At 38.3% G+C, this 24,900-nt stretch overlaps 1 protein-coding gene across 2 annotated transcripts in view; it reads right to left on the bottom strand.

Moving 5' to 3' along the window:
* The window catches only part of TCEA1 (transcription elongation factor A1), a 28,909-nt gene extending 4,843 nt beyond the window's left edge, over nucleotides 1-24,066 (bottom strand). Inside the window, exons 1-6 of one of the 2 annotated variants that reach the window (XM_065832891.2) lie at nucleotides 23,817-24,066; nucleotides 17,420-17,482; nucleotides 12,214-12,319; nucleotides 4,376-4,463; nucleotides 3,181-3,329; nucleotides 427-483 (exon numbers count right to left, since the gene is read on the bottom strand). In XM_065832891.2, coding sequence (XP_065688963.1) covers nucleotides 427-483; nucleotides 3,181-3,329; nucleotides 4,376-4,463; nucleotides 12,214-12,319; nucleotides 17,420-17,482; nucleotides 23,817-23,885 — 532 coding nt within the window. In that variant the 5' untranslated portion in view covers nucleotides 23,886-24,066. The remainder of the gene's footprint in view (nucleotides 1-426; nucleotides 484-3,180; nucleotides 3,330-4,375; nucleotides 4,464-12,213; nucleotides 12,320-17,419; nucleotides 17,483-23,816) is intronic. The other variant, XM_065832892.2, reaches the window with a different exon arrangement.
* Between the last annotated feature and the right edge of the window lie 834 nt (nucleotides 24,067-24,900).

Raw genomic sequence — 24,900 nt, 5'->3', positions numbered from 1 at the left:
CTATTCAAACACTACTACTATGACTCTTTTCAAAATTTCAAACTAATTTAGAAATTAACTTGCAGTAAATTAAATAAAGACATTAGAAATAGAGTAAAACTGCTAACAAGAAAAGATTTTAAAATAACATAGAGGAGCCCAGCAATTTATGTTAGAATGCTTCAGTAAGATGTAATATTGCTGCTGCACGGAAAACATACTGAACTGAAAAAAACCCCATACACACTCACCTACACACATTCCTACATGCTCTAAGGCAAACCATTTAGGTTGTGCTGGCTTTTAAACACTAAATGGCTGCACTGATGTGTTGAACACAGTTTGCTATTTTTGTTTTAAATTAAATTTTAAAATAATTAATTAACACTATCAATGCTTTTAAAAATACTCTTGTTCTAGAGCACACAGATGTAAAACAAAGGATATCTTCTTCAATCTGAGAACCCAGCTCTTCCTCATCAGCACCAATAGCAATGTAATCATCTGAAGAAAACAAATATTAAAATATTAACAACCTGATAATTTCATCAGTGTTCTATAGCCCCAAGAGCCCATTTAAAACTCTGAAACTCAGCAAATTATGAAACAACTGCAGTGTATTTTCCTTTTGTATCGGCAAGTTTAATTTACTGTACGTTTATCCTTTCAAAACTTTGTCAACATATTACCTGGAAGAACAAAAGTAAGTGAAATGAAGAGCAACTGAAGATTAAAAAAGCAGAACAACCCTAAATCTTTCCCAAAAGCAAAAATTCTGACATCTGTTTGCAAACACAAGCAGTAACAAAAACCTCTGCTATACAGAAAAAAACTAAATATTCTAATAGGGTTGGCATATCTGTGCACAGAATAGACCATTACAAAAACAAAAACATTTTGCCCTGTGTTTCATCAGTTCTTTCAGTCCACACAATATGAGCATAAGTAATTAATGTTTTGCATATACACGAGAGGAAGATTTCATTAGAAACATAGTAATTAAATAACAGAAACAATATTATTAGATATTTTTAAATGCAAAGCAGAGATGTGTCATAAAATATGTAAACAGAAAGAAATAAACCACAGCAATCTTGAAGACAATGCAGCATCTGACCTAAAATGTCTCAAGATAATAAAAATTTAATGAAATATAACAAGGGAAGTGTAGAGTATTGCATTTGGGTAGGAACATCCCCAGGTTCCAGTATAAGTTGGGGAATGATCTATTAGAGAGCAGCATAGGGGAAAGGGACCTGGGGGTCCTGGTGGACAGCAGGATGACCATGAGCCAGCACTGTGCCCTTGTGGCCAGGAAGGTCAGGGGCATCCTGGGGTGTATTAGAAGGGGGGTGGTTAGTAGGTCCAGAGAGGTTCTCCTTCCCCTCTACTCTGCCCTGGTGAGATCACACTTGGAATATTGTGTCCAGTTCTGGGCCACTCAGTTCAAGAAGGACAGAGAACTGCTGGAGAGGGTCCAGCGTAGGGCAACAAAGATAATTAAGGGAGTGGAGCATCTCCCTTACGAGGAAAGGCTGAGGGAGCTGGGGTTCTTTAGCTTGGAGGAGACTGAGGGGTGACCTCATTAATGTTTATAAATATGTAAAGGGTGAGTGTCAGGAGGATGGAGCCAGGCTCTTCTTGGTGACAACCAATGATAGGCAATGGGTACAAACTGGAACACAGTAGGTTCCACTTAAATATGAGAAGAAACTGCTTCACAGTGAGGGTAACAGAACACTGGAACAGGCTGCCCAGGGAGGTTGTGGAGTCTTCTTCTCTGGAGACATTCAAAACCCACCTGGACACCTTCCTGTGTAACCTCATTTAGGTGTTCCTGCTCTGGCAGTGAGATTGGACTGGATGATCTTTCGAGGTCCCTTCCAATCCCTAACACTCTGTGATTCTGTAATTGTTTACTGTCTCTGACCAAAACCCTTACTCACGAAGACAGCTGCCTTTCCAAGACAAGTTAGGACAAATTTTATACAGTCTGTGTTTTCCTGCTTCTCATTTTAATACGGGTGTACTTCAATGAGTAATCCAAACACCATTTCTCCCTCAACCCTCATGCAGAAGGCTATAAAACCACAAAAAAACCTTACTGAGATTGGCATTCAACCCATGGATGAACAGCTTATGTGTGCTGTGGAAAGTAAAAGAGGAAAGAGTTCTTGAAAAACTAGCTAAATTTAAGACTACATGGAATAAAATTAAGACTACACAAATACTATGCACAAATGCTATGTGCAACTTTCTGGGGACAAATTACTTTAGAAGTCTATGAACTACATATTCAGAGGACCACAAATTCATGGTCTTTTGTCAGCTTTGATTACTGTCTATTTTAATTCACACAAATTCAGATACAAAGAATAAAAGAGTGAAGAAACTAAAAATGGATGACTCAGAAATCTGCTCACATTGGGTCAGGTTACACTAAGCTAAAACCAGAGGAACAGGAGATTACGACTCACAGTCGTAACTTCTAGTAGAAGACGATTCACAAGAAAAAAATCATCATTCTGACGAGTTCAACTTCAGTTTGTTCTTAATCTGGCATAACATTCAATTTGTCAGTTTAAAGATAACCCAGTGTACAAGAAGGAAGAAAAACAAACAAACAAACAAACAAACAAACTAACTAACAAACTCCCAAAACCGAAACAGTCAGGGAATTTACAGATGCCCAGAAGGTATAAAGACAGAGCAATGCCAGACTCTCTTATTGCAGGTATCTCAATGAAACTTCAAGATTAAACCGAAACAGAAAGGAGCCTTCAAAAACCAAAATATGAAGGCCACAGGATCACTAGTGTAAGAAAGACAGGCATGCATACAGTAGCACTCTCAGTCAGAGACAGGACAAAAAAATAGCAGCTTCCACAAAAAGATTTAAATGAGGCACTAAGGGGGCAATAACCTTCCTGAAAAGACATTCCAGTGTAGGCAAGATATCAGATGAACAGAAGACATAAAATGTCATGTATCATCAGCGACAAAAAAGTAGTTCAATACATTTCCATGCTGTCAAGTTACTCATTACTTGCAACTTGGGTGAACCGGCCTATTGGTATATGCACACAAATGGGCATAAACAGTTTATTCTATCCTATGGAGCAGGAGAAAAACAGAGTGGGAAGAACTGAAAGAAAGAAGGAGGAAATAGTTCAACTTGAAAATACAGTGTACAAAGCTCACCTCCTGTTCTGAGAGCTGCAGAGAGCATTTCTCTACATTTCACTCGTACAGAATCCGAAGTGCTTGGAGCCCGAGGAAAAGACGGGATGAAAGAATTTGAGGGAGCGCTACCCTCCTCCTTCCTGCTGCTGGAATTGCTACTTGAACTGCTACGAAAAGCAAAAAGAAACTAGTAGTAATGTTTTTTCCCTCCCTTTGAATAACTTTTTTTTCCATGGCAATATACAGGACTTTTGCTACATCCATTTCAAGGTATTCCAAAAAAAGAACCCAGGCCATCTTTTTAAAGCTACTTATAGCTCTAGAGTCAATACAATTTTAAAAGTGTCTTTAAAATATTCACTAGGGTATTCCATACAATAGACACACAACAGGTATTTAATTCCATTATGTGGCATATAAGTTCTACTTCTCAGTTCTTTATATTAACATGAAATCTTTCCCCACCCGTGGAACTTTACTTTAAAAAAAAGTGAAGATATATCACATATATATATTCATTCTACAGTGAATGCATTGCATTCAGTCTGCTTACTGTAGTGAAGTGGTGCCATGGTCATAAACTAACAAGTGATGTGGACTTGCAAACTGGAAACCAAAAAGTTTTCAGCTTGCATCAGGACAAATGGTTAGTGGTTAAATTTCAATTTGAAAATGGCTGCTGGAAACAGATTCACTAAAACCAGAAGTGCATAGAAGAAATGGGCTTGCAGATACTATTTTGCAAATGTTCTTCAGCTCCCACAGAGTCATAACATGGCCTCACTCTTCTGATAACATGACGTTACCAAAAAAAGTTCAGAATGGGATTGTTTATTAAACATAAAAGCTAAGAGACAAAAGAAGTATTCTAAACCACTAACATATGCAATTACCACAAAGCTGTGACTGAAAGCTTCTTTTACAGTTCTCAAACCTCAATGCTCGTATTGAGAGGGAGAGGCATTTGACAGATGAGACAGATGTAATAAAAAAAAAACTAGTTTGGCCATATCTTGACCTGTGGCTTTCATCTTCTTTTAAGTCAGCAGCAGCAGGATTTACTTCCCTAACAACACTCGGTTTCTTGTAAAACTCTTAAGTATTTCAGTAAAGAATGTGGAAGTTGTCTCTAATATGAAAAATTTGGACCAAATAGTTTAATGTTATTTTATACTGGGTGAGGTTATTTGCACAGTCATGAAGAATTAAGCACCTTTCTTCTCTTGCTTCAGGGCTGTTTTGTGAGGAAGATGCAGGCTCCTTTTTCTTTTCTTCAGAATCTTTATCGGTTGAAGGTCCATCTGGAAATACAAAACATGAGAAACCCTCTTTTATCCAGAAATTGTAAGTGATGCAAAGCAGTGGTAAAAGATTTGTGAGTTCTCCTGAACCTGGAAATACTATTGGCTCCCACTCTCTGCTTTGACCTTGTCTTGCAGTACAGACTTCCACTCTTCAACACCCTCCCCAGCCCCGCAAATGGGAACTATGGCAAAGCTTCAGATCCTTTTGAGTCAAGTCCAGCATCTGCTTCAACTGGCAATGAATACATGATGAACATGTAGACTTTTACGATTTATTTTTGCCAACTCTGCTGCATAAGGTACACAATAACTGCTTAAACTACTGCATCAAGTCTCTGGAGTGGGCCTTCCATGTTTTAAATATAAGCTCCTACTAAACACATGTCATTCTTTTTAGTTATATTCCCAGGATTTATACCAAAGGACTGAACCAAGTGAAACGGAGGTGTGAAAGCTGCCATAGTTGCTCAAAAATATAAAGATAATTTTCATATGCTTTTGAAGGAGTTTTCCAGATACATACACACTATTTTCGGTGATAGTTCTTAAATTATTTGCCTTAGTGTTTAAAAATATTTGAATTTGCCTTTCACATACAGGCTACGTTTAATGATGATTTTACAAAAAACAAAGAGGAAAGCCTTTATTAAAAATGGCAATCACAACATTTAACTTCAGCCTAGCGAGAACACATACATCTTTCCACTGTAAAGAGCAATTTAGGTGGCTAGATTGAGCTACTGCTTTGATTTGCTCTCTAGCAAGGCCGACTCTCTCCAGAGCCTACAGAGAGAGCTGAGTGAGATTGGCATCGCTCACTGACAGATTTTGTGAATTCCTCTCTCCAAGTCCTCATAAAGCCAATATTACTCTTCTAAATCCATACACTATATTATCGGGATAAGCATTTATTGCATACTTTTAAAAGCAGTAAAAACAAATGACGAAAAGGAAGGAAATTGAATAAGGCTCAGTCCTTCCCATGAAGATGTCCTGGACCAGTTATCTAAATCCTTGTTTAAGCATCTAAAAGCACCCTCATTTCCTGAAGAGCCCCATCCCCACATTTCTCAGGGGAATTTGGTGGCATGGAACACAGAAATTCAGATCTCTTATTCAAGCACTGAGCTTTTGGCCTTTTTTTTCTTTTCCCTAAAGAGCAGAAAATTACTGCACTGGCTTATTTTTAATAGGAACAATTTACATTTAAAGCTACACAGAAAAGAGAAACTGAACACGATTTTTATCTTAACTCAAAAGTTAAGGAATTTAACAAACCAAATATCACTTTGTTAAAAAAAAATCATCATCATAAAAGGAGATCACATTAAAGGAAAACTAAACACAGTAGATTGTGCACTTGGATTGATTGTCTTTAATAAACTACAGGTATTATTAAAAAACACTAATAAAGATATCAATTCAATCAAGTATTATTTATAAAAAAGTGATTTCACTAGAAAGCAAATTAGGCTATAAAACTGCATGGATCACAGAAGTTCTTTGCTATGACACCTAAAGTGCACAACGTGCAGAGAAAGAAAACCAATTCCATTTTTAACATGCATATTCACATGACTACTCTCTATGGCAACAAACACTTTGATGATATATAATTTAAAAAAAAATATTCTAAATATGCATGTGATCTCATTTACCCTCACCACTTTTTTAAGTACATGATCATTTCTGTCAGAGGCTTTAAGACCAACTGATATATCAAATAGGTACCTTGGGCTACAGCTCAGGTTCTACAAATGAGCACAGCTGCCCTAGAGCTGAGCTCTACTTCAGCCCATTTACCTCCATATTTTTTTCTGGCAAGCAAGCTGTCACATTCAGAGCTGACCTGGCTATCTCCTGCTTATTTTTGCATAAAATACACCGCTATGGTACAGCTGGCACCTAGCTTGAGTTTATCAAATGCTTCCATTTAGCCGAGCACCTGAGAACCTCTGTCCATACCCCAATCACTTCTTCCACTTGTGCAGGGCAGCTATACATGAGGCAAAGGCCCAGCTCTTCCTACACCTGCAGACCAGCCTGCACCAGTATTTCTCAAACCAAGCTCAAACTTCAGCAGCTGAGACAACTGGTACATCTCCAGCAAATATGTCTTCAAATCTACAATTTCTTTAAATCACTTAGAGTTTATAGAGTCTTTTGTTTAATCCAGTTCCAGAAATCTGAAAATAACATTAACAATATTCTCTGTTTGCTCAAAATATTCTCCTCAGTGTTTAAGTCATTTATTCTTATGGATCATACACTCGAGATCACCAAGAAGAGGAGATCCAGTGTCAAGCAGTATTTACTCTAAAACCCATACACTAATAAGGATTCCTTATTTTATTAAACTACTGTACTGACAAAAGACCAAAATGCAATTTAACAGCCTGCTAGCCTAGACAGCATTCCAGCTATCCTCTGGAAAAAGGGAAAAAGTTATCCTCGAGAAACTACAAGTCCCTCCTAACTAACTTATTTTACATTCAACGGCCACGCTCTATTGCAAAGGAAAAATGACAGCTAATGGGAACTACAAACCACCACAGAAATTCTAAAAAAGATGGCCCTTCTGTTAAAGATATTTAAAAATTACAATGAGCAAGTGATTCATGTTAGGAAGTCTATAGAACATCATAAATATTATATAACATAAATTACAGGTTGCTTTAAAGAGGCACAATTGCCTTTTCAATTACATACAGCTATTAAAACTTACCCAAACTTTTTTTTTTTAAGAAACAAACTGAAATTGTCATCAATTTTAGGACTGAAAACTGTAACTTCACAGTTATTAGCTATGGTAGCTTCAAAAGGCCATAAAAAAATCTTTAAGCCTTTTTTTTTTTTTTAAGTAAGCTGATTAATATTAATGCTTTTTTAAAATAAAAAGAACAAGCTAGTAACATGAATTGACTATTAGCCATTGGAATAAGACTATCAAATTCTGACTACTGTATTGCAGTTTCTATCTGGGAGTTGAAATTAATTCCAAAGATACTTCTACCTTTTCCAGTGAAATAAGCTCTCCAGGGTAAATATGACAGTGTCCTTTGTTACCAGAACAAAGTTTTTAATATAATAATATACAGTCAGAGATAACATAATTAATCTGAATGTTATAAGCTATTAATAGCTTCATTGTAGATTCTTCTAATTAGAATTATATTACAGGTTAACTCAAGACATTTGCTAGCGGCTACAAAAATAAGTAGAAAAAATATGTATTGTTTTTAATTAATAAACATAACTTTGAATTATGACATTTTAAAAAGTGAGAATATTTCAGAAACGTTAATGAATTGTGCTTGGTTATTCCCCCAAAGTACATGAGAATTCAATTTAGTGGGTTATCTTATGTTACTGATTCAGATATCACCACCAAAAATTGAAAAGTTTTTTACAGTTAAAGGAAAGAGATACGAGAACAGGTAACAGATGGCATAGTCATGAATTTAACAATGACCCTCATAGTTAATAATTCTTTAGGCCCCACTTTCCAGACCCTGACAAAAATAATCTTGAGATGCAAAAGCAGCTACGCTTGTCAGAAATTCCACTGCAAGATGTTGCAAGGCAAGAAAATCAGAAAAGTGTCTTTCTAGTAGTAGCATAGGGAGGAATGAGACTCTAAATAAAAAAAATAATGAACTGCTTGCCATTTTAAAAGATTTTTTTTTTTATAAGTGACAAAGGAGCATGATACATTAACTTATTTGCTACAAAATTTTTCTCCTATACACTACGATGTAATTTGCAGCACGTGTTATTATCTCTCCATTGACAATCCTAATAAATTATAGACCAACCAATTGTATATGGAACAGTTCCAAATTTCCGCAGCTCATACTTCACATGGAAATGAAACTATTGAAATTATTCATGCACTTGATATCTCATAAAGACATGTATCTTTCCTATCAATATTAAACAATAATCTTAAACACTATTAGACTGTAATTTAGGAACCTGTTTTGTCAACAATAATTTTTTGAGCAAAGCCAGTAGGTTACTAGATGTTCTTGAACAATTTTACCTAATAACAGCATTAACATACCTGTAAGATAGTCCTGGATTGTACCAGCTTGTGCCAGTAGAATCAAATTCAGGTTCGAAATAACAAAGGATTGCATGAACAAAGCAATCCGAGTAAAACACTTCTGTGAAGTCTGGCTGGTGTTATCTTCTCTTGACAATCATAAACACTTGAACATTACTTTAAAATAAAATTACTCAGGCATGCGCTTTTTTTAGATGGGCATTTCAAAACATTTGTGGCCTCATTTTCAATTACTGGCCGTAGATGATCACACTTGCACTTAATGTTAAGATTATTGTCCAATCATTCTGTGTTTCCAGCTCAGTATGTAAACTTAATGCAATTAAGCATACTTACTTAGAGGTCTGGACATTCTTTTCCACTGTATACTTCTACAGTTCACCAAGGAATTATTTGTGATGGAGAATGTTAAATGCATTAAAGATTTTTTTTATTTATTTAAATATAAAGGATCACCCCACATAAGCTAGGTGGGTTTGCATAGATCCATTACCTGCATAGCATACTCTATACACTCAGCCATTTGGCAAAACAATCGTTATTTGCAAATCCCATGTTACAATTGAACAATATTTTATTCTGAGAACAGAATTTGTTTCCTTATGTAAATTGTGACCAACTCGGCTGTGTGGTTAAACGTTCTTACAGCAACATCTGAAAGTGATCTTCCACTATAGCTCACTCACTTGGTGAGTCACTTCAGACAATGCCTGCAAATTCTTCAGGCAGCTTTCCAACCCCAAAAAACCACCAGTAACATGGCAAGGCTCTGGTCCAGCCGTCAGCATCTGGTCATTCACAATCTCACTGTGACTTCTTCTCACGTGTCTCACGCATTCTTAAAAGGTAAGTTTCAACAGCTTTCAACTTCGAAAGTACATGCAGGCTGAATAGTCAATGATTCTTGCCTAAATTCAAAATGTCTTTGATAAAAACTCACAAAAACTTCAGATCTCTGAGTACAACAGCTGTCTGCTTCCATCTTTGATCCATACCATTTTACATGCACTATAAACAGCATAATCAAAATTGATTTCTCAAGCATATGGTATTTTGTATTCTTCTGAGAAAGTCAGAACTAAAGATAAAACAGAGAGAGAGTACTTTGTAAGACTCCCATCCATACTTTACCCAGCCCAGATACCCTGTCTTCCACAGTTGTGAGATTTTACATTCTAATGAATGACTAAGCAGTGAAATGAGAGGTGAAACATCTGCCCTACTATGCTTTACTATAAGGTCTACATTATGATCAAGGAAAATTTAGCTACGTAAGTTTTGATTACAAGCAGTGCTATATTTTCAGGAATAATTTGATCTTACTGTATAAGTGCACAACCACAACCGTACTAGACCTGGCACAATAATGTACACTCAATACCTGCCCTGTAACAAAAATCAGAGTGTACACAAAGGTCATATACCCAGTTCCTCAAGAAGAAAGTATTCAGTTCTGATTAATGTCAAATATTTGCTATTTACTTTCCAGTTCCTCATGTTTGACTTCACCTGATGTCAGTAGCCTTCGGTAGTCTCCCAACTGCCCTAAAACAATCTGAATGTGGCAAGCCACCAAAAGGGGAAGGTCCACCTTTCCCCAGCTGTATGTTACTGCCGCAATCCCTGTGCAGGAAACAGTAACTGCAAACAGGCTGGATCAGGAAACTGATACAGTTGAAATCTAAGTTGGAAGAAATGAATAAAAGGATTGGTTCCCAACTGGTCCGTTCCCAGCTCCAGCCTCCTGGAGAGCCACTGGAGCTCCAAGGAGGCCCTTGTGCAGAAGGGGCGCCAGGAACACCCCTTGCAGCAGCATCCTGCACCCAAACTGTGACCTGCTGGCACCACAGGCTCATTCCAGACTCCTACAGCACCAAAAGCCTCTGCTCCCTGGGCAGCAGTAACACACCCTGTGTTTCACAGTGTTCAAACACAAAGATGAGTCAGTAACAAGATACTAAGACAAGTTTGACTAACGTAAGATATTGTGTTAAAAAAAAAAAAAAAAAGGAGACAAAAGACTACTTTTACTGTCTCAACAAATAAACAGCAATTCCCTTGCTTGAAGGACAGCAATGCCCAGAAGGGTCAGTCCCCCTGCCCCTCCCAAGAGCACTCCCAAAAGCTGAGAACTCTGTGGGAAATACAAGAGTATTTCCTCTACTTTGCTGCCTACACTAAGTTGCAGTATCAAAAAATTTGAGCTTTAGAGAATTAAAAAAAAAGCAACCAAACAAACCCCCCCACACTTTGACAGGGCCTTTATTTTTTTTAAACTTAAATTAATACCTTGAGAGCTGGGTCACTCAATCCAGCTGCTGCTTTTAGAAATATTTAGAGTAATTCAAATTAATATGCAAGTCCACTTCTCCACTTACGTATCTTACCACTTTCATGCATTGGATAGAACTTGAAGTCCCACTGTATTCTAAGTGAAAATTTAGACATAAAAAGTACATAATTTTCACTATCTGCCAGTGAACTCTAATCAGATCCTTTCTAAAGTATGCATTTAATTTATAATAAAAGTCATTATCATTATTTTAAAAGTCTTTTATCAGAATATCTAGTATTATCTAAGTTTAATTACTAAAACTAACCTAATTACTATTATCTAATCTTCTAAAGGTAGGTTTTAAAAAATGTCTGTTGTAGAGGTTATTGCTTCTTGCTGTCACAAATCGTCCATTTCGACATACCTATACTGTGAAATGGATACAAAGTAATTTCTAAACCATTTACAAGAGAGTAATAAAGTATCTGATAAAATACTTTACAACTGATAAAAATGAGGCTGACTTCAAATGGCAGGAGATTTTAACACCTCCTGGGTATTTAGCATATTTTTCTAGACAGAACCATAAATATTTAAATCAGTGGAAAATAACGTAAACTGTTTTCTATTTCAAAATTTCAAGCCTCCTAAATCTTAGTTTACCTAAACCTGGATACAAAGTAATACAGTACAGCAGAGTGTATGAACAAAAATACCTGGACAGTTTGAGATCCGAGCATTTTCAAATACATTAAGTACTACAAAAAAACAGCTAAGAGAAAGGTTTCATTAACTGCATTCATTGATCTAAAGGCAATTAAACAAAAAATATAAACTCACTAATTAGTATGCTGTTTAAAACTCTGAAGGTTTTACAAAGTGCGGCTCTATTTCTCACTACCTTTAAGTTCTAACAGATTTTTAACGCCAACTTTTTTACCATTTTTTTTTTTTTTCCTCTTCACAAATCACTTTATAACCAAACTTCAAAGCCTCCACCCTCTCATATGAGATTTTGCACAAGTTCTCCAGAGTACCTGTTATATTTGACAAAGGAAATAGTCAACAACAGGTTCGTTAGTGCTTGGTACTGCAGTACAGTCACTGGCTCAGCAGCAGGCAACCAGACTTCAGAAATGAGTCATGTTACAGAAGCTGACTTCCTACTGCCTGCCAGCCCCAATAAGAATATATTCACTTTTTCTCTGAATACACTTTCACAGTAACACACTGGTGATAGTCCAAGGGTAAAAAAAAAACGAACTACATCAGTGCACAAAATTTCAATACCTACACAGGAACACAAATGTATCTAAAGCAAGGTAGTGGTCAAGGATTTGCACCAAGACTGTATACAGTTAAAACATGCAAGAGCAGGGAAAAAAAAAAAGCTCGAGTCGCCATACCTAACAGTTTCTTCCAAGACTTGATAAGAGATTTTGCTAAAGATGTAACTTCTTCATCTGTGCTTTGCTTGCGTATCGCATTCACTGACATTCCAATTCTGGTAGACTGCAACAGAAATAAAAATACACACTATAAAAGGTGACATGAAGATAATTTAATAAGCATATATAAAGTTGTATTGACAGTTTTTTTAAAGTATCTTTTCTCTTTGCTTTTGGTTTCATGGGTGGTTTACTTTTTTGTTTTGCGTGGGGTTTTTTTGAGTTTTTTTTTAAGAATAACAGGATGAAATGCTCCAAGCCTTTACAGAACTTATATTAACAACATGAACATTCTAAAAACAAATGCAACAGTATTACCATTTGTTTCCATCACAGAAGTTTGGGGCCCAGGGCGGGGTGGTGGGGCCGGAGAGTTAAGGGGAGTCAATCAGAAGACTTTCTGCTCCCAAACGATCTACCTAAACTAAGCATAACATTCAAAACATCCAGCTATGTAAAAATCATATGTACATCTTAATGTTACATAAGTTTTTAGCAAAGTTGCTTGCCTCAAAACCTTATTTTTCTCTGAAGCAATGACTCTATTTACATTTTGGCGTGATTTTGGCTTGCCAACTGCTTCAGTGACTTCATACTCTTCAGAATTGCCATTTAGTGGCTGTCAAAGAAGCTGGAATATCAGTTGGGAGGGATATGTTTTAGATTCTTCATCATTTTGGCAATACTGAAGTTCTTCAAAATCTTAATCCCAGAGGGCTCTGCTTTTAGAAAGGAACAGCAAGACCAGCCTGTCCCTCTGAAAAGGCCAGGATAGTGACAGGCTTTAAACCTTTGGCACTACTGCCACCTACGGAGTGAAGAGATTAATTTACAATTCAGTCCTTTTAAGACTCAGACGATGAGGACACAAATCAAGCTCAACAGCCACAAAAGTTTCATTTTAGAAGACTTCTGACTAACATGTTAATCTAACAAGTAGAACGTTTTCACACTTCTAGTTTCATGAGATAAGAAAAGTCTTTAACAATACAAGTCAGTATTTTATTATCATATCATATTTTGATTGATAAATATTTTTAATTGTTCTGAAGATGCTCGGTTTCCTTGCATTTAGTATCTACAGGAATCACTAAATATAAATTATTCTACTTACTTTTTCAGCAGTTCATCATAAATTTCCTTCTCTGTTAAAGGAAAATTTAAATCTTTGTGGCTCACTAAAAATGGAAAGGATTTGTTGCTGTAAATTACTCCTTACAACCCACACAACACTTTTTGGGGCACTGTGGATGTGCTAAACGAGTGGAAATGTACTGAAATATTCAGTAGCTATTTCAGCAAAGAAAACACATCAAATAACCTCAGTTCTGAACATCAGCTCTAAACACGTATTTTGAATTAAAGAAAACAGATGGTTACTCACCTGTTAACTAAAGTGTTTCAAGATGGACTCCGCTCACTCTGACTAACAGTATTGGCCAATGCTCTTGACATGTTAAACATATACTCTGGACACTATGTTCAGACAATAAAGAATAACATGTGCTTGGAACTCCATAAAACACCTATCATACCTGAATGAGAAAAAGTATCTAAAAAAAACCCCAACAACCCTCCACAGATAACTGGGCACAACCACAGCCTACTCTCAGCTGCAAAAAGGAAAGACACCAACTAATAGACTTACTTAGGCAAGTAAAACTCATAATTAATTGGCTAAATTAATTTATTCGTCTTATCACACAGGAGAAACATGTTATGGTAGTTGTCTAAACCACTGGCTTTGTTAAGGCAGTAGATAAACAGCTTATTCTTTTTGCTTTGATCTGGCCTGTCCTAAAGAGAGGAGAAGGAATGATCTACCAGTTTATTTGCCTGCAAATTGACTCAGGTAATCACAAAAGATCAGTGTTATTATATTCTCTAAATGACTGTGCTTTAATGACAAACCAGCTATCAGCATCTGAAGTTTCCTCAGTCTTCCAGCCTATGGAGTTGTTTGTGTGAGAGCCATTCTAAAAGTGGAAAACTCTGGTATTTTTGTCTAGCGCAGTGTAACCTGTGGAACTGCTTTATCTCTGTGCCAGTTTATAAGTGTACAGGCATATGAAGAGTTTTCTCACCCTATCCAAAACTCATTTTTAGCGGATCATTCTTCCCCACTTCAAATTCTAGAGCACTTTTCATGTGCTTTCTGAGAGTAAAGAGGCTTAGAGACAGCACAAACCAGCTGTTTTCACCCCCAAAGCATTCCTGTTGTAGGCCAAGCAGCCTTTAGCTGGTACCAGCTATAGCTGGCCTAAGTAACTTACAACTGAACCCAAAACAAAGCTTATAGTGGCAGCCACTCTCCTCTAAACCAGAACGAATGAGAAAATATAAGAAACATAGTTGGAGAAGAAAATAAACCACCGAAGTAAGGAGAGGTGTTACCTACTTTAAATTGTAAGAGTATGAGGACAGAGAATTGGTGAGCACCTGGACCAAATGAGAGCCAGATTGACCCCTGCACATTTACCACCTCCAGGTTCCTGGGTCTCCCCGGCTCACCAGTGAGCTGGCAAGAAGTCAATAACAAGGACCATACATCACAACCTAGTTCTGCAGACGAGTAACTTCCAGTAAAACCTGTTTGTTAAAATAAAGACCGTCTGTCTTACTCACCATTTGGCTGCACACTACTCACAGTTAGCACTAGGACCATGATGCCTTTAATACTGTGCGGCTGCTAAACAGATTTGCAATTCTGACCACCGGATAAATCACGTGTGAGGAAGGCTCCTGGCTCCCTGCCCAGCTGAGCAAGTATCAGCTTGCTTACATAAAACTTGTTAGATATGACACAGTTGTATTATTGCCTGTAACCACTTAAACTTTCTGTGACAAAAATAAAGCAAGAAAGACACAAGCACGAGTCCAGACTACTAATGTGCACCTTCCTGCACCACATACCTGTAAACTGTTCGGAGGACTTTGCCAACTCACATGGAAGCGACAATCATGTTACAGGAAAAATCATCACTCCTTTTATTACACAGGAATAATTAAACGACCACATCAGCTAGCAGTGCTTTTCTCAGTGCAGTCAGTTTCAAAACCGCTTAAAAATGGGTGTGGAAGTATGCTTTTCAGTTGTGTCCTGTGTCTCACCAGTTCAAACACATCAACAGACATCTCAGTCTAAACCGAGGAAGCAAGTTCCCCCACCTTCTCATGATCATCACCCTCTTTGACATCACCACACCAACGATCTGCTACCAGAGCAATGCGTGTGATTACTTTGCATTTCAGCTCTTGCTTAGCAAATTTGAGAGACTAATATAGAAAATTTCCGGCAGATTTCACATATTTATAAAACTCCCAACAAAAATAATGTAAATTTGAGTCTAAACATATTGCTAAATGCCATCTTATGCAGAACAACTGTTTTGAATAGGGTAATGGATACTTAAGAAAAACTTTTAAACTAAGCTACAGTCAATCTATTACACAAGAGTAGGTTAAAATACCTGACCCCTTTAGACCTATTGTAACACAGAGAAAGCTCCTTTACAACAGTGCCTGCCTCTATACAGATTAAAACTAATCATTTACTGTAAATATCATTTCACTCTAAAAACAAGTACCTGTCATATGAATAGGAATAAATAAGCTTCTTCCAAGTAGGACAGAAAAGTGGACAGGATTAATATGCAACCCTATAAAAATTAAGTCAGGGTCACACAAAAGTTGAGTGTGTTTGTACTTAGCAAGATTAAGAGTCCTCCTCTGTCAATAACATTACTAAGGTTTTCATTGCAACTAAAAAAAATAATAAGTTATCTACTTGTACATTCTTCCGATCCTCACGGTTCAAGGACAAAGTTGTTCTGCTGTTCTGTATAAACCTTCTCCTTCTAGTCTTGCTCTTCTCACTAAGCAGAAGCTTTGCACAGCAGCATTTACAGAATTTCTGGAGCACTTGCAGAGAGATTTTTCCTTCCAAAGGCAAAAAACATTATTACACAAGTATTTTGTATTACGACCTGCACAAAGAAACTCCAAAGAATCAGGCTAACAGAGGGGTTCTATTGGTTTTGTTGTTTTGTGTGTTGTGGTTTTTTGTTTGTTTGTTTCAGTTGGATTTTGTTTCGTTTTTAAGGAAGGAGGATGGACATAGGGGAGAGGAAAAGGTTGCAGCGTCATATCAGCCATGCCATTCATGCATTTAGGTGACACTTTCAAATTGCTATTTTCTGTCACAAATAGTACTAGTAAAAACGTACTAAGTACATTCTGCAAATATATAGGATGCATATGTCAAGAGTGACACTGCTACTGCCACTTAAAATTTGAACTTTATAGATAATTCTGTATCTGTGACCATTAATTGTCACTTAGAAAAAAGTCACTTTTTCAGTCTCTTCCAATTGAATTGGCTACCACGGCAAATCAGGTCTTACATTTACCTCTGCCATTTGAAAATTTTCACAGAGATAGGAAATATCTAGTTATTTTGGAACAAAAGTTGTGCCTTGATGAATTACTTTACAAACTCTGAAACCTGACATGCAAACAGAGTTCACTGAGATACTTTTTTAAAGAATTTATAAATAATATATAAATGCTACATTAGAGATGCAGATATAAGCAAAATTAGAGAGAGTATGCATGCAAGTGAGAGAGGTTGCACCACACCATCACTCCTGCCCAAGGAGAGCAAAAGAGGAGGAAGAACAGTAGTAGTATAATTACCTTAGGAAATACACTACTCAGAGTTAAGGGGGCAGAGGGGAAAGGTCAAATACAACTTGCCTGAACATATGAGTTATGCTTCTCCTCACAATCCAAAACCAGAACTAACTACATGAGAAAATAAGGTATCAGCTCTAATCAGGTGCATTCTCCTTCAGAAGGAAGGAAGCACATCACATTGTGTTAGAAACAACCTAAGATTATATGTAAGTTAAGTTTATAAGCAGCAATTTCCCTTTGTCCATAACAAAATTCACTGCTTTCAACTTAAACAGAAAGCTTGCTACTGGGAGAAAACACTTAAGTGCCCTAATCAGTGTGAAATAAGACTAGTTATCCTGTAATAACACCAATGCTTCCCTACATAGGAATCTACTTCATTAGTGCAACCTTCTTCCAAATTTGATGGTTTCACTTTCATTATCATGGTGTTAGTATTTGCAACACAACAACAATAAGAAAATCATACCTGTAACAACTCAAGGGTCATGGGAATATTCTTAAGCTCCTTCAATAAATCGAGAGCGCCAGCCTGCAAAAAATAAAGGAAAAAAAAGAAAAAAGTCAATTTAGTGGCAATTGGGTACTTTAATATCAACAACATACACTTATCTGCCTTCAAAGTTCCAGGCTGGATTCAAACCATGAGTTCCCAATTTATCCACAGAACAACACTAGGACAAGGAATGTTCTGCTCCACAAACTCTAAGCATTAACAGGCATTAACTCAGAAATAAAAGTATTCACTCAAAGACTAGAGAAGTTTATTTCATATAATTCAAATGCCAATTAAAGTATTCTGTCAATTACTACTTAACCAACACACATCCTCAAGAAAACAGTCTCAAGGGTACTTCACTTAACAGCATCAGAAACAAGCCAGACAATAACAGCAATTTTCAGTTCAGAACAACCTCACCTGTTTGAGTTCAAGAACTTGAAGTTGAGAAGCTCTGCATAGTCCATCAATAAAGCATGTATAAATGCACATATAACTATATATATATATATATATATATATATACATAAAACAGTTACAGCTAACACTCTTAACTGTATTTGCAGTGGTATGGTAAAGCCAGAAAAGCTGACTGGTTTAAAAACTGTGATTAGACAGGTCTATTTTATTAGACATGGCTATAGTTTCCCCAACAGAAAAAGACAACTTTCTGAGTGTCCAAATAAAAAACGCTGAGCAAGATTTGCTTTCAAGTCTTATTTTTTGACTACTAAATTCAAATGAGATTCAATGAAATACATAGGTTAGGTTGCATAGATTAGTGCAGACAACACTCTCCAGCCTCTACCAGACTGGTCAAGCACCAACATGTTCCAAACTAGAAGCCAGAGCCCATCCTATTGTGCTATAACATCTGAGCTAATGCACTTGTTCACTATTCAGCTATGGTGAGTTTTACTTTTTTTACTTTTCCTCTTGCTAAGTCCATAAGCAAAGGTACAAACTAATACTGTGTAAGCAGCAACTTTCTAGATAGATGAGTTATTTTCAGAGATTGTAGTCTTAGGCATTAATACATTCTATACACAGCTACTCTGACTAATAATTCATTCCTTGACAATGCAGGCCTTACTTAAAAAAAAAAAAAAATGAATATGAGTTTCATAATTTAACTTGTACGTCCGTGCTGATCTACCACCCTGTTTAAGCAAAGCTCTACACCATCTGCTTCTTACTGTGCACACAGATCGTCACAATATAGCAGCTTCCTAGAGACTGAGATGATTTTGCTGTTATTCAAGTGCACATGGTTCTGAACCTGTGAGCTACGAACAGCCAGAAGGCAACCGCCTGTGCACAGAAGCAGCCACTCTACCCTGCCTAAGCCCATTGCACCTTCCCGCTCTTTTTTTTTTTTTCTTTTTTAAATTCGTGAGGTTTGGAAAAACAAACCCACAAAATTTCCATTTTGCAGAGCATTGGAATTTGGTTCCTTACTCTTTCCTGACTGCTCTTTCAACTCATCCTATTTTGTTTACTTTAATATGCATTTTGCTTGGCTTTATTTTTAAATTCTCCCTGACCAGCTTCTAATATGATACTTGTTGCAAGGAAACTCTCGTAATCTCCTGCTGCATCTGCAGGCCTACAATTTAACCACTAAAGATAGCACAAACAAAATAACCAGCAAGAAGCTGAGATGAAAGTGGAACTTCTGTGTCAGAAACAAACACACACAGCTTCAGACACTCTCAAATGTCTGCTACAACCTGATTTTAAAAACATCTGACAGCAAACAAGCCTCTAAAACCAAACATTTCTCTATATACCATCTACAGAAATCCAACTGACTTTAAAAACCGAACTTTTACTATTTTGCCATTGTAGATAAAACTGTTAAACTTTTATTCACAATATACAAAACTTCTCCATTTCGAACTACAGAATTTTAGCAGCGATGACGCAAGACTGGGAAATGTCTCGCTGTTTTCATGTGCTAAATTGAGTTAGCAAACTAAACCATTTCTTTCGCTAAACAGCCATCAGTGCAGTTTCTTCTGTAAAAACATAGGTCCAAGTAAACCAAATTAATTCTCTGCTCTGCTACAAAACAAAATAAAATTCAAGAAAATTTTCTTTAACTGAAACCAAGTGAATGATGAAAGTCAGTGTGCCATTTTCAAAAACTATAATCCAATAATACTTATCTCCAAACCAATTAAGTTATTAGGAAACTGTACACAGTACGTGATTTCAAAATAAACACAGGTTATTGTAGTCTGCAATATCAGCGTAATAATGATACCCTAATGCTAAGTAGCACTCTCTACACCTCATCTCAGAAATACAGTCTAGTCAAAATTTCTTTGCCTCTGTAAAATCCCTTTTGAATTGTACATGCAAAACTAACTTCAATATTCCCAGTCTTTTATACCTTCCAAAACTAGCAACATGATCCATAGGAGGTTAACAAACCATGCCACTAGTGAGAAAACAAACAAAAACTGCACAGGTTTCTAATGCACTGATGTTTTATAATCCTTCACTCTTTTCTAAACAATTATATTAGGTGTACCAAGAATTAGATGTTTTAAAATTAAATTTAAATTGAGTTTAAACTCACAGCAACTAAACAGTTTTTCATAACCACTTTTCTTATCATCAAGTCAAATGGTCTCTTTTCCTCAAAGCCAGACTGAAAGCTGCACAGTAAAACTATAATTCACTGCGTCTGTCTATCTTGGAGAGGAGAAGGCTTGAGGGTGACACCTTACCCCAGTCTATAGCTTAGGGGGGCAGTGGACGGGGAGGTGCTGACTCCCTCTCTCTGGTGACCAGTAACAGGACACGAGGAAATGGGATGAAGCTGCATCAGGGGAAGTTCAGGTTGGACATCGGAAAAAGGTTCTTCACTGAGAGGGTGGTCGGTCGGTCAATGGAACAGGTTCCCCAGCAAAGTGGTCACAGCACCAAGCCTGTCAAAGTTTAAGGAGCATTTGGACAATGCTCTTAGTCATGTGGCTTCGTTTTAGGTAGTCCTGAAGGAGCAGGGAGTTGGACTCAATGATCCTTATGGATCCCTTCCAACTTGAGATATTTTATGATTCCTGCTTTTCTTATATAAGACTTCTCTGTTTAAAAAACCATGAACCATTAAGAACATTATTCTAAATCTACTTTTAATGGCAGTTATATAATTGTATAGAAAATGAAAGGCAATGCCCCATTCCATCTGGCTGGTTGGCTTCCAGTTTACCTTGTTACTGGAAATAACAGAAGTCAGTTTCATACAGATTTAGATTATTCTTCTCAGCTTCTCTGTTGATCAGATCATAACACCAGAACGATGTTCTATACTCATATTTTAAAGCTACACTTGAGGCGATAGAAAATGGAGTACATTTCTGAAGGCAGCAGAGCTATGCAGTTATAGTTCTGTTCTATTTAAAGCAGCAAACATTTAATAACAGGAACAATTTTACATTCTCTTCTCTAAACTTACTCAACCATTCTCAATTATTCTAATCCATGGTACAACCTTATTTTTTATACCTATTCATTACAGCAACTTAATGAAAGAAAAGTGTACTTACAAACTATAGGAAGGAACTACATACATTTTAACCCAATCACAGTTATTATGAAATCTATTTCAAACAAATATTTGAAGTAAAGGCACAACTACATATATCGTAGTGTATTAAATGCAATATTGCAATTATCATTTTGTCGTTCAAAATTAAAGAACTGCATATATCACCTCACTAAAATAGTTGTGAAATCTGCACAGCTACAATTAAATACTTAGTCAATGCAAATCACCAAGAGTGTGACTCAGGAAGGGTGTCTGCTTTAATTCCCTTTGCAATTCATCAAAAGAAATGGCAAACAGCACTTTGCCACAAGCCACGCCATCACCTTTTGTATAAGAGATTAAGCATCTCTTGCCATCTGATTCTTCACAACTTCAGAGTGAAAAGGTATCAAAGCTTTTTGTTTTTCTACTTTATTGATTGGTTTCATCAGAACATTCTTGTTCAAAGACATACACCAAACAGCTGTTGAGTAAAAATGGAGAAAGGAATACAAGAGGTTGTCCGAGCATGATTACCGAGCGGGTACTTCTATTGGAATGCATTTTTCAACTGAGCTTCATCTTTGTGAGACAATGAAGTATATCTTCATAGAAATTATCTTAATAATTTTTCTAAAGTTAGCATTTTAACTGTAGGGAAGGATAAAATAAGAGATCACATCTTATAAACAACAAAGACTAGTGAAAAAAAAAAAACAGACAAATCTCCTGTACTTCCCCTCTCCTACCATACAAGTAAGACTTTTTATCATGGGACACACACATGCTTTGGATAAACTGTCAGATCTCAACTACTGGCTGTAGAGGCAGCCTAGGTCCTCAGAGTTAAAAGCGTTTTGAGACACCAACAAAACAAAACCAAAGCCACTTGTGTGCGGTAACAAGCTGGAAAAAACAAGTACAAAAGCACAACTGCTGGTGGTGCTGCTCTGGCTCCTGCGACAGGGCTGAAGACGGAGACCCAGGCGCTGGCTGCAACCCAGCACAGCTCTGTGTGGTCACATCAGACCTACACTGAGCCCAGCAAATACACCACACTGCTCCACAGACCTCTGAAAGTTAGCAAAGTTATATGCACTAAAGCATGAATACACGCCCGCAGCTGCTGCTAGGAATTACATCCAAATTCCCGAGCCTCCCAGATCACTGAGAAACACACTGTGGTCACCAGGAGCATCTCTGAGATCTCTGCAGCGATGCTCCCCAGCCACAACACTTGTTCTCATGTTACCTAGGAGTTGCCATTTTCTTTCTACTGTCAGAAGTTCATGCAAAAAAAATGAATTAACTACACTTTATCATTCTTATTGCCACAATATTGAAATATTTCATAGCTGGTAAGTTTTCACCACCTCATAGGGAAGAACCACTACTCCAATTTTAAAGCTGAGAAAGCAAGACTGAATTATTTTGTCCTGAAAAAGCACTGGTAACAGAAATATAAAGAATGAGGCAGGGGACAAATCAGAAAAAAATATTCAAGTGAGTAAACATTTGTTGTAAAAATTTCTTCCCACGCTGTATCATTGCAGGGTTCAAATGTATCAGATCTAAGCCATGTAATACTATGCAACATCAAGGGCTTTGAAACACAACAAAGCCTGGCCTGTGTGCACTTGCACGAATTTGTTTGGATTCTGAACCAAACAAATTTAATTGCTGTAACGCAATCAGTATTTCTACAAATATGCAAATCTTATTAAAAAGTGTTATTTATAATTTCGATTATCTTAAACAGCACCAAAAAAAAAAAAAAAAACATTGCTGCACCTATTAAAACTTCTATAAACTGAAATTCCACCCAGCTCAGTTCCAAACTATCACTAATATAAAGCGCTCAATGCACTATCATAACATATAGAAACATTTTAACTTTATGTACTAAACCAATAGTTTGTAGGAAGAGCAGCAAGCACAAACATACAAGTTGAAAGAAAAGAACAATATGCCCACCTGATAAAGAAGCAATAAGTGGAGCCTATAATTTACTTGTATGCTATTTTATGTGTAATCTCTAGAAATAGTACAGACATTATATGACACCTAAGTAAATCCTATATCAAATGCATACATGAGAACAACACTTGAACTAAGCTAACTGAATTCTACCACCATTCTGAGGCAGAAATTACTCCTTAACTTGATAAAACCAGTTAAAGTGACATTCATTCTTTGTTTCAGCCCCCCATCTGCTTCAGCACTTTACCCACACAGCTCTTGCTGCCCTGCCGCGGTAGGATTACGGTTCTTTCACATTTAAGTTTGTACAACCAAAATAAAACTGCAGCTTTCACGCTTGAAAGCAAAAACAATCCAGGTAAAGGGACCACCTCGGCAGGAGTTCTCCCCGGGATGACTGCCCGTCCCACTCCACACTCGAGCGAGACCAATATTGGGATTTTAATGAATGGGCAGAGGGAGGGAAACGCCGATCGGAGCCAGGGCGGGTGCCCGCGGTAAGAACCTCTTCCCGGTCGAGAGCGCCGCGTTCGCAGCCGCGCTGCAGCGGGGGGAGGCGGCGGGTAGCCAACCCGCCGGGGAAGGAGGGCCGGAGGACGGGGCGAGGCCCCTCGCAGCGGGCGGGCCGCGCCAGCCGGCAGCTCCACGTCCTCCCGCGGCGGGGAAGGTGCCAAGGCTGCCGGGCAGCGGGGGAAGAACCGTCAGCGGGGGAAGGGCCCCCGGCGCTGCGCGGCGGGAAGGGGGAAGGGCCCGGCCCCGCTGGGAAGACGGAGCGCGGGGTCGGCCCGGGGCCCGCGGAGGCTCCGCGCCGCCAAGCCGCCTCCCAACCCGTCCCGTCCCGCCCCCGCTCACCGCGTTCTTCTTCTGCACCATCTTGTCCATCTTCTTGGCGATGCGGATGATCTCGTCCTCCGTGGTCATGGCTGCGGCTGCCCGAGCGGGGCCCGGCGCGGCGCGAGGGGAGCTGGAGCCCTCGGAGCAGACCCGCTTCCCTTCACCCGCCCTCCCCTGGGTACGCGGCCGGGGCCACCGCCGAGCTCTGCGGGCAGGAGCGCAGCCAGGCCGCGGCGCAGCGCCCCGACCCAGCAGCCAGAGCGGCGGCGCCAGGCAGCGCGCGTTGAGCGCCGGCCGCAGGAGCCAGGCAGCGCTGCTACAGGCCGAGAACATCGGCGCGGGGGCGGCCCGGGACGCGGGCGGCAGCGACAGGCGGTGGGGGCGCGCTGCGTGGGTGAGTCTCGCCCGTCCTCCCAAAAAGCCCAACACCAGTACGACTAAACGTTCTGACCTCTTGCAGTGCCTCACCCTCTGCCTGCGCGTACCACGCGTAAATCACGGCAAAATGTGGCACCAGCAACTCGTTTCCTGCGTTCAAGCTTTTCTTCAGCCGTCGGAAGGCTCGGAATAACTCTGATTTTGTTAGCTTTAAGAGGATGGAAAATTCTCTCTCACCTGTAATTGAAAAGGTGCCTTTTTAAGTCTATCTCTAAATAGCTACTTTTGTATAAAATGGATCGAGGATTTCAAATTGTAATTTTACAGTCCGTTCAGGATTTACAAGCTCAGAGTCAGCACAAGAGTTGTAGATAAACTTCATTACACTCTAATCTGCTACAGCACTTCCATGTCTTAAAGCAGCCTAAATCTTGTTCCAGTGAGACACACGCTGTATATAAAGTTTCACGAATTTATAATATGCACCATCAATGAAATTCTGTTCATGAAGAGTTACATGCCCTTGTTACTGTCATTTGCTGTTGAAAAAAAAGGAACAGCATAATTAAACTGTAAAATAAAAGCATTTACTTCAAGAAAATGGTAGGCATATCTGAAGGTTACAGAAAGATTGCATGAAGATAATCTCTTACTAAGATGCAGGAAGGCGCTTAAACATCCTTCTGGAATCTATTAGTGAGTAGTCTAATGCTGTGGCTGCCTG

Source organism: Patagioenas fasciata, chromosome 2 (assembly GCF_037038585.1).
Source record: "Patagioenas fasciata isolate bPatFas1 chromosome 2, bPatFas1.hap1, whole genome shotgun sequence".
In the NCBI taxonomy this organism is placed as follows: Eukaryota; Metazoa; Chordata; class Aves; order Columbiformes; family Columbidae; genus Patagioenas; species Patagioenas fasciata.
Note: the sequence above shows the minus strand (reverse complement) of the source record. Positions and strands in the feature narration are given on the sequence as shown.